Here is a 15,124-nt window from a genome sequence, read left to right on the forward strand (position 1 = left end):
CTTTAGTTTTATTTAGGTAAAAGAAGGTCCACTTTCAGTCATTGGACAATATAACCCCTTGTATTGAACGTCCTTATTGAATTAAACCTACTTCAAATGTAAATTGTCCTTTTATCTCCATCAATCGGAATCTCTTAGTTATTGAAATACAATAAAAACTGTCCAATAACTTGACTAAGTACATGAAACAACTTGAATAAGTAAATCAACCTAGTGTCCAATGACTGGAAGTTTACCCTAATAATGTAGGTACACACGGCCACACAGGCAATGGATAGTTAACACTGTTGCCGATGGTAGAATGCAGGGTCGGACTGGGCCGGAAGGGCCCGGGTGGCTGATCGCAATCCCGAGGCCCGAGACTAGATCATGGTGATGGGATACTATCGAAAAATTCTGAGATACACAAATTGAGATAAACAAACTATAAAACATTTATTACAATACTAAAATAAAGTAAAATAATAAGTAGGTATTTAATAACAAATAATAATACAGTGTGAGTCACGATAAAGTGCACATATGAAATTAGGTAAAACTAGACCTATTTTTGTCGACAAAAAAGAGGTCAAAAAATTTTTGAGATTTTTTTTTAATTTTTTTACAGATTTTTTTTTCTTCCAATTACTTATTGTAAAGAAAACGTGATAACTTTTAAACTAAGAAGTATATCCTGATAAAATAAAAACAGTAATAATGCTAAATAACAGACGATACTAAAAAAATACATAAAATACTCAGAAAATGCCAAAAAATAATAAAAAATGATACTTTTAAAAAAATTCTGCTTTTAAATTCGTATTTTTTTTGTTATTGATAAATTTCTCCAAAAAATGCCCCTATAACAGGTGGTTTTTATTACTTTGTATTATTCTCTATTGTATTACCTTTGTAAAAACCCAAAATCGCATGTCTCTATCCCTATCACAACATTTGCTATGATCTTTTGAACAAAGGCCTGCCACAACATTATTCTCCGCTACAGGTAGAGACAATTTAAATTTTAACTAAAATGCTTATTTTACTTCGTAATCTTTTGTTTTTAGTTGAAATCTAACTTGTCTTTATCAAAATTACAAATCTAGAGCCATTTTCAGTTTCGTTGTTAACGAAGCGTTGAATGGCGCGCCCGGAGAGGCTTAGTTCAAACGATCATTGCAAACGTTGTGATAGGGATAGAGACATGCGATTTTTGGTTTTACAAAGGTAATACAATAGAGAATAATACAAAGTAATAAAAACCACCTGTTATAGGGGCATTTTTTGGAGTAATTTATCAAATAACCAAAAAAACACGAATTGAAAAGCAGATTTTTTTTCAAAAAGTATATTTTTTTATTATTTGTTGGCATTTTCTGATTAGTTTATATATTTTTTTAGTATTATCTGTTATTTAGCATTACTACTGTTTTTATTTTATCAAGATATACCTCATAGTTCAAAAGTTATGACGTTTTCTTTAAAAAAAATCTATAAAAAAAAAATCTCAAACATTTTTGACCTCTTTTTTGTCGATAAAAATAGGTCTAGTTTCACCTACTTTCATAATATGTACACTTTATCGTGACTCATACTGAAAAAAAGTATCATTTTTTATTATTTGTTGTCATTTTCTGAGTATTTTTTTAGTATCGTCTGTTATTTAGCATTATTACTATTTTTATTTTATCAGGATATACCTCTTAGTTTAAAAGTTATTACGTTTTCTTTTCAAAAAGTAATTGGAAGAAAAAAAAATTATACAGGGTGTTTCTTGTAAGGTGTCAAGCCGAAGGCAGGTGATAGGTGAGGACTAGACCTATCGATTTCACCCCCATGTATGTTCTACGATTTTTCGTAGTTTAGAAGTTATCGTTAATTTTGTGATTTTTTCAAATTTCATGACCTAGTGGCTTAATGTTTTTTTATCTTTTTTTTGGGTTGACTTTTCTCAGATTTCTTTTTTTCGACAGATTCCCTATTAGTTGCAGATATTTGAAAAAAATAATCACCTTCCTATCTTTGATGCAAGATACAAAATTTTTGCTAGAAACATAAAAAATATGCTTTTAGCAGAACATTCTAAAATTTTCAATTGAAATTTATGAGAAAAAAAAAGAATTTCCATAGGTCCAAAATAATTTTAAAAACTGCGCAGTTTTCTAAACTTTCATAATAACACAAAAAAACATGTACTTAATAGGCCATTATTTTCTGTAATCGCTCTACTAAAGTAGTAAGTCGGAGATTCCGTTACATGTTTTTGACTTTCTTAGGACTAACTAATGTTTGCAATCCACTAAGTGTACGTTACGTAGAACACGTTTAGAGACAATAACTGAACAGAACATTTTTTATCCACTACGAGGAAGCTCTTGCCCTTCATCTGACCTGATGGAAAGTTGGAAACTGCTGGATGATCAGCGAGCTTCACCCGGAATCCTAAACCACAGAGGAATTAGCTGTCCTAAATAGGTAGTCTTACCACTAGACCACAGTGGTGATTGTTACTTTACGATTAAATTTGATATACCTACCTATTAGAGTGTGAAAGGAAAGAGAAAGAGTTTATGTGTGTGTGTGTGTGTGTGTGTGTGCGCGCGCGCGTGTGTGTATGCGTGTGTGTGTGTGTGTGTGTCTGTGTAAGAGAGAGAGAGAGAGAGCACAAAAGTGTGTAATGATTTAATTTAAAGTAAATGTTCAAAATGTCCGTCGCTGACCTGAATGCACATTCGACAACGACGTAAAACAATTATTCGTAAATTTACAAATGCTTCTTGCATTCTAATATGGTTTATCATTAAAATTTTCATATTCCCTTTTGTATACCACATGAAGAGCAAGAGCTTCCACGTTGTGGATAAAAAAAATATTTTCAGTTATTGTCTCCAAATGTGTTCTACATAACGTAAACTTAGGGGATTGCAAATATTACTTAGTCCTAAGAAAGTCAAAAACATGTAACGGAATCTCCGACTTACCACTTTAGTGGAGCGATTACAGAAAATAATGGCCTGTTAAGTACATGTTTTTTTGTGTTATTATGAAAGTTTAGAAAACTGCGCAGTTTTTAAAATTATTTTGGACCTATGGAAATTCTTTTTTTTTCTCATAAATTTCAATTGAAAATTTTAGAATGTTCTGCTAAAAGCATATTTTTTATGTTTCTAGCAAAAATTTTGTATCTTGCATCAAAGATAGGAAGGTGATTATTTTTTTCAAATATCTGCAACTAATAGGGAATCTGTCAAAAAAAAGAAATCTGAGAAAAGTCAACCCAAAAAAAAGATAAAAAAAACATTAAGCCACTAGGTCATGAAATTTGAAAAAATCACAAAATTAACGATAACTTCTAAACTACGAAAAATCGTAGAACATACATGGGGGTGAAATCGATAGGTCTAGTCCTCACCTATCACCTGACTTCGGCTTGACACCTTACAAGAAACACCCATCCTTTTTGCTTATGTTAACTTCTCTAATTTTTAATTTAGGACAAAAAGTTATGTAAACATATTTGTAGGCAAAACAATTTGCTACAAATTATGACGTGAATAGAATAGAATAATCTTTATTGCCCAAAACTGTGTACAAAACTGTGTATAAAAAATTTAATAAAAATTCTCAAAAAAAATTTGACCCATTTTTTATCGATAAAAATAGGTCTAGTTTCACTTAATTTCATAGTACACTTTATCGTGACTTACACTGTATAATTAACGAATCTAACAGTTCTTGCCCCAGTAGAGAACGAAGTCTCGTTTTAATGCGCTTTAATGCTGAAAATCATCTCTCACAAGTCACTTGCGTGAATGAAATTGTGAGAATTAAACACTGTAATACATAAAAAAAAGCAAAATAAAACTCCCATCATTTTCCGGCAATTTTCCGAGTATTGCATTTTTAGAGGACGCAATTTTATTTTTGGGACATATGTGGGTCAATGTGGTCAATAGAAACTTAACCTCAAGTTTTTGGGGTCGCCACCCTTGTCCCCCAACCGCCATCTTGAAAAAAGGGGTGAAAACACTTTTTTATGCGTCTTACAAAAAAATCGTTACGTCATAATTTGTAGCAAATTGTTTTGCCTACAAATATGTTTACATAACTTTTTGTCCTAAATTAAAAATTAGAGAAGTTAACATAAGCAAAAAGGATTTTTTATTTTTTGCTTATAACTTCTTTAATCTTTAATTTAGGGCAAAAAGTTATAATAACATATTTGTAGGCAAAGCAATTTTCTACAAATTATGACTGTACAATTTTTTTGTATGACGCATAGTTTCCGAGACATGCACGCGGGCAACCGTAGCACAGGGGCCACGCTGCGCGGGCCCCCTGCGCTACGGTTGCCACATGCCCCGCAACCCAGGCCCTTGGGGGGCCAAGAAGGAGGAGATTCGCTCGCCTCCTTCCGCCTCCCTAGGTGAGACCAGTGGGTGTTAGGCCGGGGGGCCCATCACCCACATTGCACGGTCCCACCCTGTCTGGGGGGGTCTGCCAGTGTGCCGGCAGACCCCCTCTTTAGCGCGGGAGGCCCGGCAAAGGCTGGGCCATGCGTCGGCACGGCGTGGTCTGAATCTGTAGGACCCCACGTCGTGCCAGTAAAACGCAGAGGGTGCACCGCAGGTTTTTTTTTTAGTGGGTATACTTGTCGGGTGACAGCCGCTATTGCTGCCACCCGACAAGGGAGTCCCACGGCGGCGGGTATACGCAAAGTATTTTCCTGCGAAAAAAAAAAAAAAAAAAAAAAAGGCCCTTGGGGGGCCCGCGCAGGCTGGGGCCCGGCTGGCAAATGCCACCCCGACTGTATGGCCAGTCCGACGCTGGTAGAATGCAAGAAGTTATTTCACCTCTTTGTAAAAGTATTTAGTAAGTAGTAGCACAGAATAAGTAATAGTACAGGTACAGAAGGATTACTCCGCAAGACGATTTAAATAAATGAGAGTCTTGCTACGACGCGATACAGTGGAATTCAGCTCGCACAGCACTACGTACCTACAATTTTATCCACCTACAAGTTTTGTCTCTTTCTATCGCGTGCCTCTGAACTCTTCTTACGCTGTTAGGGTTGCCGTCTGGTGAAAAAATAATTAATCTACTTATTTGTAATGAGGTACGTATGTAGGTAAGTACGCATTGATTATGGAAAACCTTGGGAGAGGCCTTTGTCCAGCAGTGGACGTCATTTTTGGCTGAAACGAACGAACGCATTCTGAGCAGTAGTCATGGTAGGTTAGGTTCCTATACTATCCTAAGAATTATTGATTACCTACATGGCCAACATACCTTTCAGCATCATTGGGAAGCGAAAAAAAAGATAAATCCGGTAGATTTCTTTTCGAATTTAAACACCCGAACGCCGCACAATAATATTTCTTTCTCTTTATGTCCATTTTTAAATAATACTTCGATCATAGAATTAGGTACTACAACGCACGCCAGCGTCCTGACGGGCGCGCGCGTGACACTCGACTGATATAATACCCGCCGGCGGGGCGCTTCGCTGTAGGTAATTATCGGATGTACCGCGCGGAGTGAGCCAGGCCTGGTAGTAGTTAGTAAGTAATACGAGGTGTTTATACCCGCATACGCAATACCGTTGCTGTCGGATTCTGCTTCCTGGATTAAAAAAAACAGATGTCAGTTTTTTGGCGGGGCGCGGAGATTTTTTTAATTGTTTCCCAAATCGCTGGACAAGACATTAAAACATGCAGTCTACTAAGACAGTATTCGGCGTAGGTACAGATATCTGCTGGAGAATAATTAATTGTATAGCTATTAGAAAAAAATAACTTTAAATAAATTGTTTCATCGTATTTTGAATTTATTAAAGTTTGAAAAAATATTTTGGGAACCAACCTAAATTCAGCAGTTAATTTAAATGAAGAACCTAAGCCTCCTAATATTGTAGTTTATTGCTAATTTGGCAAAATTCACGGATCTCCCTTAAAAATCTGTATCGTGTTAATCATCATTCTGTGTATTAAATCAATAGGTCAAAAGCACGGTCAAAAGAGATCAATGATTGTTTTGTTTCATTAATCACCAATAACTAAATAACGATTGATAAACATTTGATTAATTACTGAATTTATCCTCCATGATTAAAAAATTAAGACGTAGATAGAAAATTCGTAAAATAGAACATGACCATGACCTACAATAAATACCTGTTTGCATTTATCAGCTTTATATGCTTCTAAATAAGGGTCAGTTTAGATTACACGTTTCAATCAACATAACAAAAAATAAACGAGGAAATTTTGCATTCTATTTTTAAAATATTTAAAAAGAAAAGCGTACTCCATGATTTATTTTGTTTTTGTTAACGTGACGTTTCTAAATCAAAACTTGAATGAAAAAAGAAACTAAAGTTGACATTATTTCTACCGTTGCAATTTTAAATTTACCTCCCATAAAAATGTTAAAAATTGGAGGTAGATTCGATTGCAAAATGTACGTCACGGTGACGGTTGTACCTCCTTTAAATTTTCTGCGGACCCATTTCTATCCTGCCACCGCCGCAACACGTGGTAAGTTTAATTTCTCTATAAATCGTTGGTATTTTATGAAATTATTTGTTGTTAATTTACCTTCAACAACCATGATATAGTCAGCTGTTTTATTGAATATGGAATTTCTTTGTTTACATAGATCGTGCCCAAAAATATGGACCAAGCGAACATAACGATGTCGGAGTCCGACATCATGTATCCAGTGCTTCTCATCCCGAAGAAGTGTACCACGTTGGAAACGAGCTGTGAGGTGACGGACAACGTATTTATCGACTTGAACATTACGTCGCAAGACACGGAAGGTAACGAAATGTGTATCTACACCGGTTTTTGTAACGTGAAACTTATAGATAGTTATGATGTTAACGTTCATCATGTTGAATCCCCAACGGAAGATTCGGGATTCGAACATGATCAACTTGCGCAGATTGAATCGGGCAACCAGATAACGTATCCGTACAATCAGTCCCAGGTATGGATCGACCCGGTGAGGAGCCCGTACGTATACAACCAGTATGACGCAACCGAGACTCAGGAGTACTCCGTGTGTCGCCAGACAAGGTCTGGGCATATAACCGTCGAACAACGTAACACGTACATCACTCAGAACGTGTACAATTACAAGGAATCCATACACTACTCGCCGGTCGAGGATTTTGAGCATAAGAAGTTCAGGAAGATACCGGCGGAGAATGTCCAGCCGAGTACTTCTGATGCGGGCAATTTGAATTTGTACGAGGAGGATGAGTTCGAGTGTGGGGTGTTCCTCTCTCACTTGCCTGAGGAGATAATGAATGAGAAGGAGACTAAGGCGAGGGAGGAGCGCAAATACATCGGGATTCAGAGCGAGAACGGGGCTCTGAAACAGCTGATGTCGTCGGATATCCAGTCAGTGTCGAAGCAACGAAAGACCATCTTGTTCCTGGGCCACGACTCGCACTGTGGACAGACGATTCAGAAGATAGCAGTTAATGACCCGACCCTGATCTGTTCTGGGACTGGGGAGGTCGATCATGAAGTTGTTATTGGTAAGTGATATCTCTTATTATTTTAGTCCTTCTCTAGTTTTTGCAAAATATCAAAATTTCGAATTAGTTCATTTACGACGAAATACAAAACTAAGCAAACAATACAAAAACTATTCTCTTCCAGTCCGTTGAATTGGCAGAAAATGCTTCTAACATTAAGTCCTTATCATTTTGTCTTGGTCCACGTAACGAACTTTTCACGACCGTTACGGTAGCGGGTTCAAATCCTGCCATTGGTTTATGTTAGAATTGACTTACTTATGTTTCAAATAGTTTGTTTTGTTTAGAGTCCTAACCCTAAAGAAAACTTTTTAAATTAAACTTTATAATATCACCCTATTGTTTGTAGCAACATTTTATTATAAGGTCGTATAATGTGCATGCATTCTATTGTAACTTATTGTGCAATCTAAACAGTTGAGTCTGTAGTCAAGATCGACTTGCATCTCTATGCAGGTAAAAGCGTGAATGCCTACTTACCATTATCTTTTACAGCGAAATATTCATTAGTTAGATATTTTTGTCAAAACATGAAATTCTGACAAGAAATAATATAACTTTAAAGCTTAATAGCTAGTTTTATTTGTTTTTTATTAGAGTTGAAACTACGAAAATATTTAGAACTTTGTTATTTTACAATTGAGCATAGTTTTCATACGTAGGTATGTTTTGAGAATAACGCCCAGAATTTCTTGTTCTATAGATCTTATACTTAAGTACTAACTTAGGGGGGCGTCCATTAATTACGTGAGACATTTTTGGCTATTTTAACCCCCCCCCCCCCCCCCCCCCCTTCAAAACAAAACAATTTACGCCCAGTTTTTTTACATTTAGTACAATTTATAACTATTAGTTTACATTTTGTTAATATTTAAGCATTGGTAGGAAACTGCGGATCTAAAAACTGGGCCTGTGTTCACAAATGCAGACGGAGGATTTACTCTGTTTGTTGTGGAAAAAAATTACGTGATATTTCTCGACACCGCCCCTCTCCCCCACGTGAGATTAAGTGAGGTTTTTCTGGACCCCCTTCCACCCTAAAAGGCTCACGTAATTAATTCAAATTCAAATTCAAATTGTTTATTTGCCTACTAAGTGTACAATAAAGGTCTTATCACTAATACATGTGTGCTTAAATTAATTAATGGACGCCCCCTTACTTTCTCAATTTCAGATAATGTGAATCCCCACCAGAAGAAATATCAGTGCGACAAGTGCAAGCAGATATTTGACCAGATATCTGCTTTCAAGCAGCACATGGTGGGCAGCCACAGAACGCCCCGGTCTTCTTCGCTCGACATGGACTCGTCCAGTCCTGGCAGCGAAGTGAAGTTCATGTGCAGTGAATGTGGCAAGAGTCTGAAGAACCAAGAGAAGTTCGAGCTCCACTGCATGGGCCATGGGGACCCTGAACTAGAGTGCAACAAGTGTCACAAAGTCTTCGCGTCAAAGTTCACCCTTCGCACTCATAGGAAAATCCACTCTCGGAAGCACGCCTGCCAACATTGCAGCAAAACCTACGCTGATATCGAGGACTTGAGGTCCCATTGCGCTAAAGTTCACTACATCTTCATGTGCGTCTACTGCGATTTTGTCGCCAATAAGTTGACCAATCTGAAAATGCATGAAGAAATGCATAAAAATCAGCAGTTCACTAAAGAAGAGAGCGACGATGATTTCACTGAGTCCCTGATAGATGAGGTCATCAGTGACACTGACATCATGGCGCCTTCTCCAGGGGACGATGAAGACTTCAAAATTGAAAGCGACATACTAGACGAGTGCACGAATGACGAAATACAAAAGGCTGATTCTGTTATTGCGAAAGTTATGTCCAATAAGATTTTTTTGTTGCACGCCAAAAAAGCCAAGAGACACAGGAGATACAATAAGGTAAATTTTTATAATAATACTATTTACTATAGATAATTTATTAATTTATACTTAATTAATTAATCAGGTGTGTGAAAATAGAAGTTGCGTCAGACACTCCAATTATAGTTATCTAATGTAATGAGTAGGTACATTTTCATATTCTGTGCTTATACTCGTAGTAACTGTCAATTACTTCAGTTTAGACTGAATTTACTGTTTTTGTGTGTGACAATCCTAATGAAGCTCTAAAGAGTGACGTTGAAAATGTTTATCAAAGTAAGTACTTCAACTTTAGAATTATTATTTAAGACGCCGCGCTGGGTCTTAACTAAAATTCTGTTTCTTCCAGGCCTGCGACGTCTGCCTGAAAGTATTCGACCGCGTCGGCGACCTGAAGAGGCACTTAATCGAGCACATCATCCGCAGCACCCTCGCCAAGACCCCCGTCAGCAGAAACGGCACCCTCAACATCCAGTGCGAGGTCTGCCAGGTCGAGACCTTCACCAAAGTCGACAGGTACAAAGCACACCTCCGCGAACACGCAAAACTCACCCTCTACAAATGCACATTCTGCGACAAATCCTTCAGCGACTCCTCGAACTTCTCCAAACACAAAAAAATACACGGCACCAAATACCTCCAGTGCGATCTGTGCCACAGGAAATTCAACTCTAAAAAGATGATCACACTGCACATGGAGTACCACAATAAAAATGCTCCCGTCACGTGCCAATACTGTGATAAGGTGTTCTACTTTGAGTCTATGCTGAATAAACACATAAAATGTGCTCACACTAAACAGCTGTCGAATAGGTTCCGGTGCAGGTTCTGTCACGATTACTTCAAGACTCTGAAAGAGAAGTGGGACCACGAATGGACTGTCCACAACGTTAGAAAAATTATAGTGGACTGTCTAATTTGTGGGTCCAAGTTTCGGAAATATTCTGAGCTGAAAAAACATTGCATCAATGTCCATAATATGGCAATACCTCCCGCCAAGAAACTCTTGAGGAAGAAGAGATACAAGTAAACCTTTTTGTAAGTTTTCATTTCATTTTATATGTGTTTTGTTTTACAAGATTTTATATTAATATTTACAAAATCACAAGTAAGGAAATCAAAAATCACAGGAACAGAAAATGTGGCATTCGGTTTCATAATATTTTTAAAATAGATAAATTTACGATCTTTTAGTAATGAATGAGTTTAAAAAGTTCCTAAAAATTTTGGTTTTACAAGAATTTATACTTTTCTTAATTGTTTTCTTTTGTTTTGTTTTTCTGAGATCTTTAATTGTTGTTTTGTTTTTTTATCATTTGTTTTTATAGATGACGAGAAAGTTTCTTTTATATTGTGTTAACATTAATTCCAATCATGCACTGTAAGTGTGAAAATATACATGAAATCATGATTAGTGATTATAAAAATCATGGCGTTATGAAAAATCTAAAGTAGGTAGGTAGGTATCTGTGCATAATTACGTTACGTTCATAAATACTTATTGTTATGTAAAATTAAATTTTGCATAAACTAAGTAAATCAATAACAGTAAATATAGAATACAGAATTGTTCATAATCAACTTAATTACCTACCGTGTATTTATTAATAACGATCTAAAGCTGGCTTTGTGTTATTATGTATTATGTTTTGTTTGTTTTGTGTAATAAAGTTTTATTTATATTTAACTTATTTTTAATTTACAAATTTTACAACATTATCAAAGTCACACGTATGAGTGAGTGTAGTAGCGTAAGTAAAGTGCTACGGAATAAGCACTAATACAATAGGTAGGTGGTACTAGGTGCTTTATTCCCTTTTCGATATCCTAGGTAATCTAGCCCTGAAATGTGTGAAAACTGCCCTGAAATATTTTAAAATGTATTTTTTCAGCACATGCTTACGGATCACACGTCATTCACATCAAGCAACAAACTGTTTGTAATTTGGTAACTAGTGATGTCAGCATACCCATTGAAAGTGCTGCAACTGGGAATTTATTTACAAAAAAGTCTTCGTTTTCCCCCATTTAAAAAAAATATATGTAAAAATTATGAAAACCGTGGAAATCCATTTTCCTAACACCGTTTTTCACCAGCGAGGAGACAGGAATATTTTTGAAATTAAATTCCCAGTCGCCCCCAGTGGAAGCTATCCTGGGGGCAACTGGGAAATAGCCTGGATAGTTCCTGTGTTCTGTGGAGCATAGGGTGCGGGCTGTGTCTCGTGTGCTGTGTGCACAGCCGGCACCGCGCATGACCTTGGGCAGCGCGCACGCGCGGCGCCACCTGCCGGCCCGCACCGACATCGGATTTCCACATTTCCTCAGTCCGAGTCCACGCGCCGCGACGGCCGCGTCTCGAGCCGCCAAGCGCGACAAAAAACGCGCCCGCGAGATTTGACACACAAAAAAACGCTACACATCAATAAAAAAATCATATAACACACAGCCCAGCAGTATAAATAAGTCGAGTGCCGCACGCGTGACCCGCACCGAGGATACTCAGTTCTATAAGGTTAGTAATAATGGCAATAATCTTGTACGCTGTCACGTTTCGACAATTCAATGCGCTGTTAATAGCTTCAATCCATACAGGGTTTAGTTTGTCTATCTGTTGTTGGTCTTACGCCCGTCGGCGGGCATCGTTAGCTTTTATTGCTGCTAGTGATAGAACAGTTTTATGAGCAGCTACAGTTGGGACGGCTACACTTCAAATTCCATTGGGTCTGATGGATCTCTTTGTCTAAACACCGCCGTGTTCAGGATTTTCTGATATTACCTGAACTGAAATCGTTTCAGGAAAAATTTTGTTGTTTAAATGTATTTCTCTACTACATCAAATCAAAGTTACACTTTATCCTGCGAGATATATAAATATTACATAGTAAAATAGGTATATTTGCATATACCTACATGAATACGAAGTATTCGCGTTCAGTTGAAAAACACAATGTTATTTTTCAAGTGAACGCACAGTAGCTACTAGTTTTATTATTTTAACACCATTGTAGGGACCTACCTACCAGAAATAAGATTCTCTAAGAATGATGTTTTTATACATTACTTTTTCATATTCACTTTGTCAGTGAGACCATTTACAATTTAGGTTCCAATAGCCCAGCGAGGCATCGAAGTGCTGATTCGAGAGGTAGCGGGTTCGATTCCCGTGCGCTGAAATTTTACTATGATGGGTGTCCGAAATGGCTCCCTATGAGGCTCAACTTTTATGAAATCATCTATCTTTTCAGACAATCAGGTTGATTCATCAGGGATGAATATCCTACCTGAAAACAATTAAGAGATTTTTCAAAATTTGTTTGTCTGCCTGGGAATCGAACCCAGGTCTTCCAGATCGAGAGAGTCCAATGTTTTCACCAAATACTTATTAGTAAAAGAAAGAGATATTCATTATATGTAATTATAGTACCTATAGCTCAAAACGCCACTGAAACTTATTTTGAACATAGGGCTGTGTGGTTAAACTCCAATATTCGTTTATTCCCGTTGTCCCCACCAGTGTAAACAACGGGAATTTAATTAAATAATTTAGAAAAATGTTTTTCATTACCGTTGTCGCCACTCATTCGGCCAGTGGAGACAACGGGAATAAAAAAATGATATTTTTTAATTAAATTAATTCCCACCAGTGGGACAACGGGAATAAACCCCTTATTTGGATCCATCACGGACTTAAATGAGCATCTTGTATATTATGTATTTTTTATTAGTATGGTTTTAAGATCTATCTTGGCTTTTGTATTGATAATGTCAATCATATTTAATACCTTCATGTCAAATAACCACCGCCATACTTCAATCAACTGTAAAGTTTACTTGAGCACCTTGTCCTTTTTAAAAGTCGGTTAATAACTAGCATTGTGAAATAATTTAAGTGTCAATAGTAAATGTAATTTGTCAAGTTTTATTAAATATCAGTGTGAGCTTGAAACTTCAAAACTATGGATAAATAACGGGCGTGTAAACCAGTTCACAAAATGATAAGCACCTAATGATTTGAAAGTGTCTGTATTTATTATGACAGTATGCCTAAAACGTACCATCCTGTATATTATGTGTAACTGTATGCAATACAAAAATCAATACATACCTACTTACAATACAAATATCAGCAATAATGTCAGCCATAATGACGTCCAATGCTGAACATAGCCGTCAATTGTTCATAATTTTAGTTTAATCGTGCTATTTATAATTTTTTGGCATTATATTTGATAAAACAAACAAACTACATGAAGTTTAGCAACAACCGGATTCGGAGACCGACCTCGTGCGATAAGCAATCGCGATAAACGAGATTTCTAGTGTAAATATGTCCAAGTATACAAACACGCTAATAATTCCTAAAGATGTCCATTTGCATTAACGGATTTAGCGGTTTTGTACTGCAAACATATCCTCATAGCTATGGGAATTTCAATTTCAAATAGGTCACAATAGTCACCAGATAACTCACTAATATGACCTGTTTATGTTTACAGCCAAAAGTAGATAACGTAAAACATGCAAAAGTAGTTTTGTGTGACTTAGCAGGTAATGGTCAAAAGTACATAATTATCTATGAGAAGTAATTAACGTGAGCTAATTAAAAAAGATAGCTTAACTGACCCCACTAAGACCCAAACTTTGGACCCACTGTTGTACCATATTCGACTAATGAACAATCTTATCACACCTTTTAAATATTGTAGACAAAATAAACACAGAAACGGTGGATAACAAACGGACTAATTATGCAAAAACACGTTTTATCAGCTTTTTTCACCAGGAAAATGCTGCAGTAGGTTGGAGCGGTGTAATTTTATAACAGGGAAGTCCCCAGTTTATTTTTACCGGAACAAAATTTGTGTTCAATTAATATTCTTAAATCAAACGGTTTCGCGGCGGCGCATTTTTTTTCTAACGCCAGCGAAACGAGGTCGCCCAGTCAAAACAACAGCGATTCATAACGAACGATTCTGCAAAATTTACGATTTTTGAGCGAACACGTTTTTTCAGTTGGTAGGTACGGAACTGGTACTCTGAAATTCCGCTGCCAAACAATTCGGTCGGAATTACTCGAGCTCCCCAGAATGTTACCCTGGCGATATAAAATCCATTCATACAATACGAGTTACGGGAATGATTCCTGAATTATGTATGTTCCAATGTCCAATGTCCATAAACCAAATGAGTGTAGAAATATTTTTTGTTATGCGATCGTATGGTGAAGTGGATTTATTATGCAATGATTAGAATTGTTGTAGCGTTCTCATGTGCATGCGTGTCTTAATGAATTAGAGCCCTAATAAGTAACATAGTTACTTGAGATTTTTTAAGTTAGGCATACAACTTACCTGAAAACAGGTGTGTGACTGATAAAAATCTGCAATTTGATTCCTAAATAAATATCTTCCTCGAAATAAAGCGCTACTCAGTGCAAATGCAACTGCAGCTGTAATTTAATATCTCCGGATCCAATAACTCATTATCAGACAGGAATAGCTAGTTATTGCACTTCATTTCATAAGGCATTTCCAAGGCTTTGCTGACTGCATTCATAAAGTAATTTATAGAGCTTCTATTTGAAAATGTAGAGCTGGAGCATTTGCTAACGGATTCTAAGGCTGAGTTGCACCACCTTTAACTTTGACCGTAACTATAACGATAACCAGTGTTTTTTGTATGGAGTTTGACAGATTTTTGACGTTAGTCAAAGTTAAAGTA

At 36.7% G+C, this 15,124-nt stretch overlaps 2 protein-coding genes across 3 annotated transcripts in view; both read left to right on the top strand.

Moving 5' to 3' along the window:
* The first annotated feature begins 6,460 nt into the window (after positions 1-6,460).
* Positions 6,461-11,059, top strand: LOC135077856 (zinc finger protein 616-like). Its single transcript, XM_063972393.1, has 4 exons — positions 6,461-6,515; positions 6,637-7,525; positions 8,700-9,418; positions 9,750-11,059. The coding sequence occupies exons 2-4, from the start codon at positions 6,652-6,654 to the stop codon at positions 10,428-10,430; spliced, it is 2,274 nt and encodes a 757-aa protein (XP_063828463.1). The 5' UTR covers positions 6,461-6,515; positions 6,637-6,651; the 3' UTR covers positions 10,431-11,059.
* A 682-nt stretch (positions 11,060-11,741) lies between these two features.
* The window catches only part of LOC135078112 (1-phosphatidylinositol 4,5-bisphosphate phosphodiesterase), a 105,498-nt gene continuing 102,115 nt past the window's right edge, over positions 11,742-15,124 (top strand). For both annotated transcript variants that reach the window (XM_063972688.1, XM_063972687.1), the window contains exon 1: positions 11,742-11,915. The gene's annotated coding sequence lies outside the window, so the exon portion shown is untranslated. The remainder of the gene's footprint in view (positions 11,916-15,124) is intronic.

This window comes from Ostrinia nubilalis, chromosome 14 (genome assembly GCF_963855985.1).
Source record: "Ostrinia nubilalis chromosome 14, ilOstNubi1.1, whole genome shotgun sequence".
NCBI classification, from domain to species: domain Eukaryota; kingdom Metazoa; phylum Arthropoda; class Insecta; order Lepidoptera; family Crambidae; genus Ostrinia; species Ostrinia nubilalis.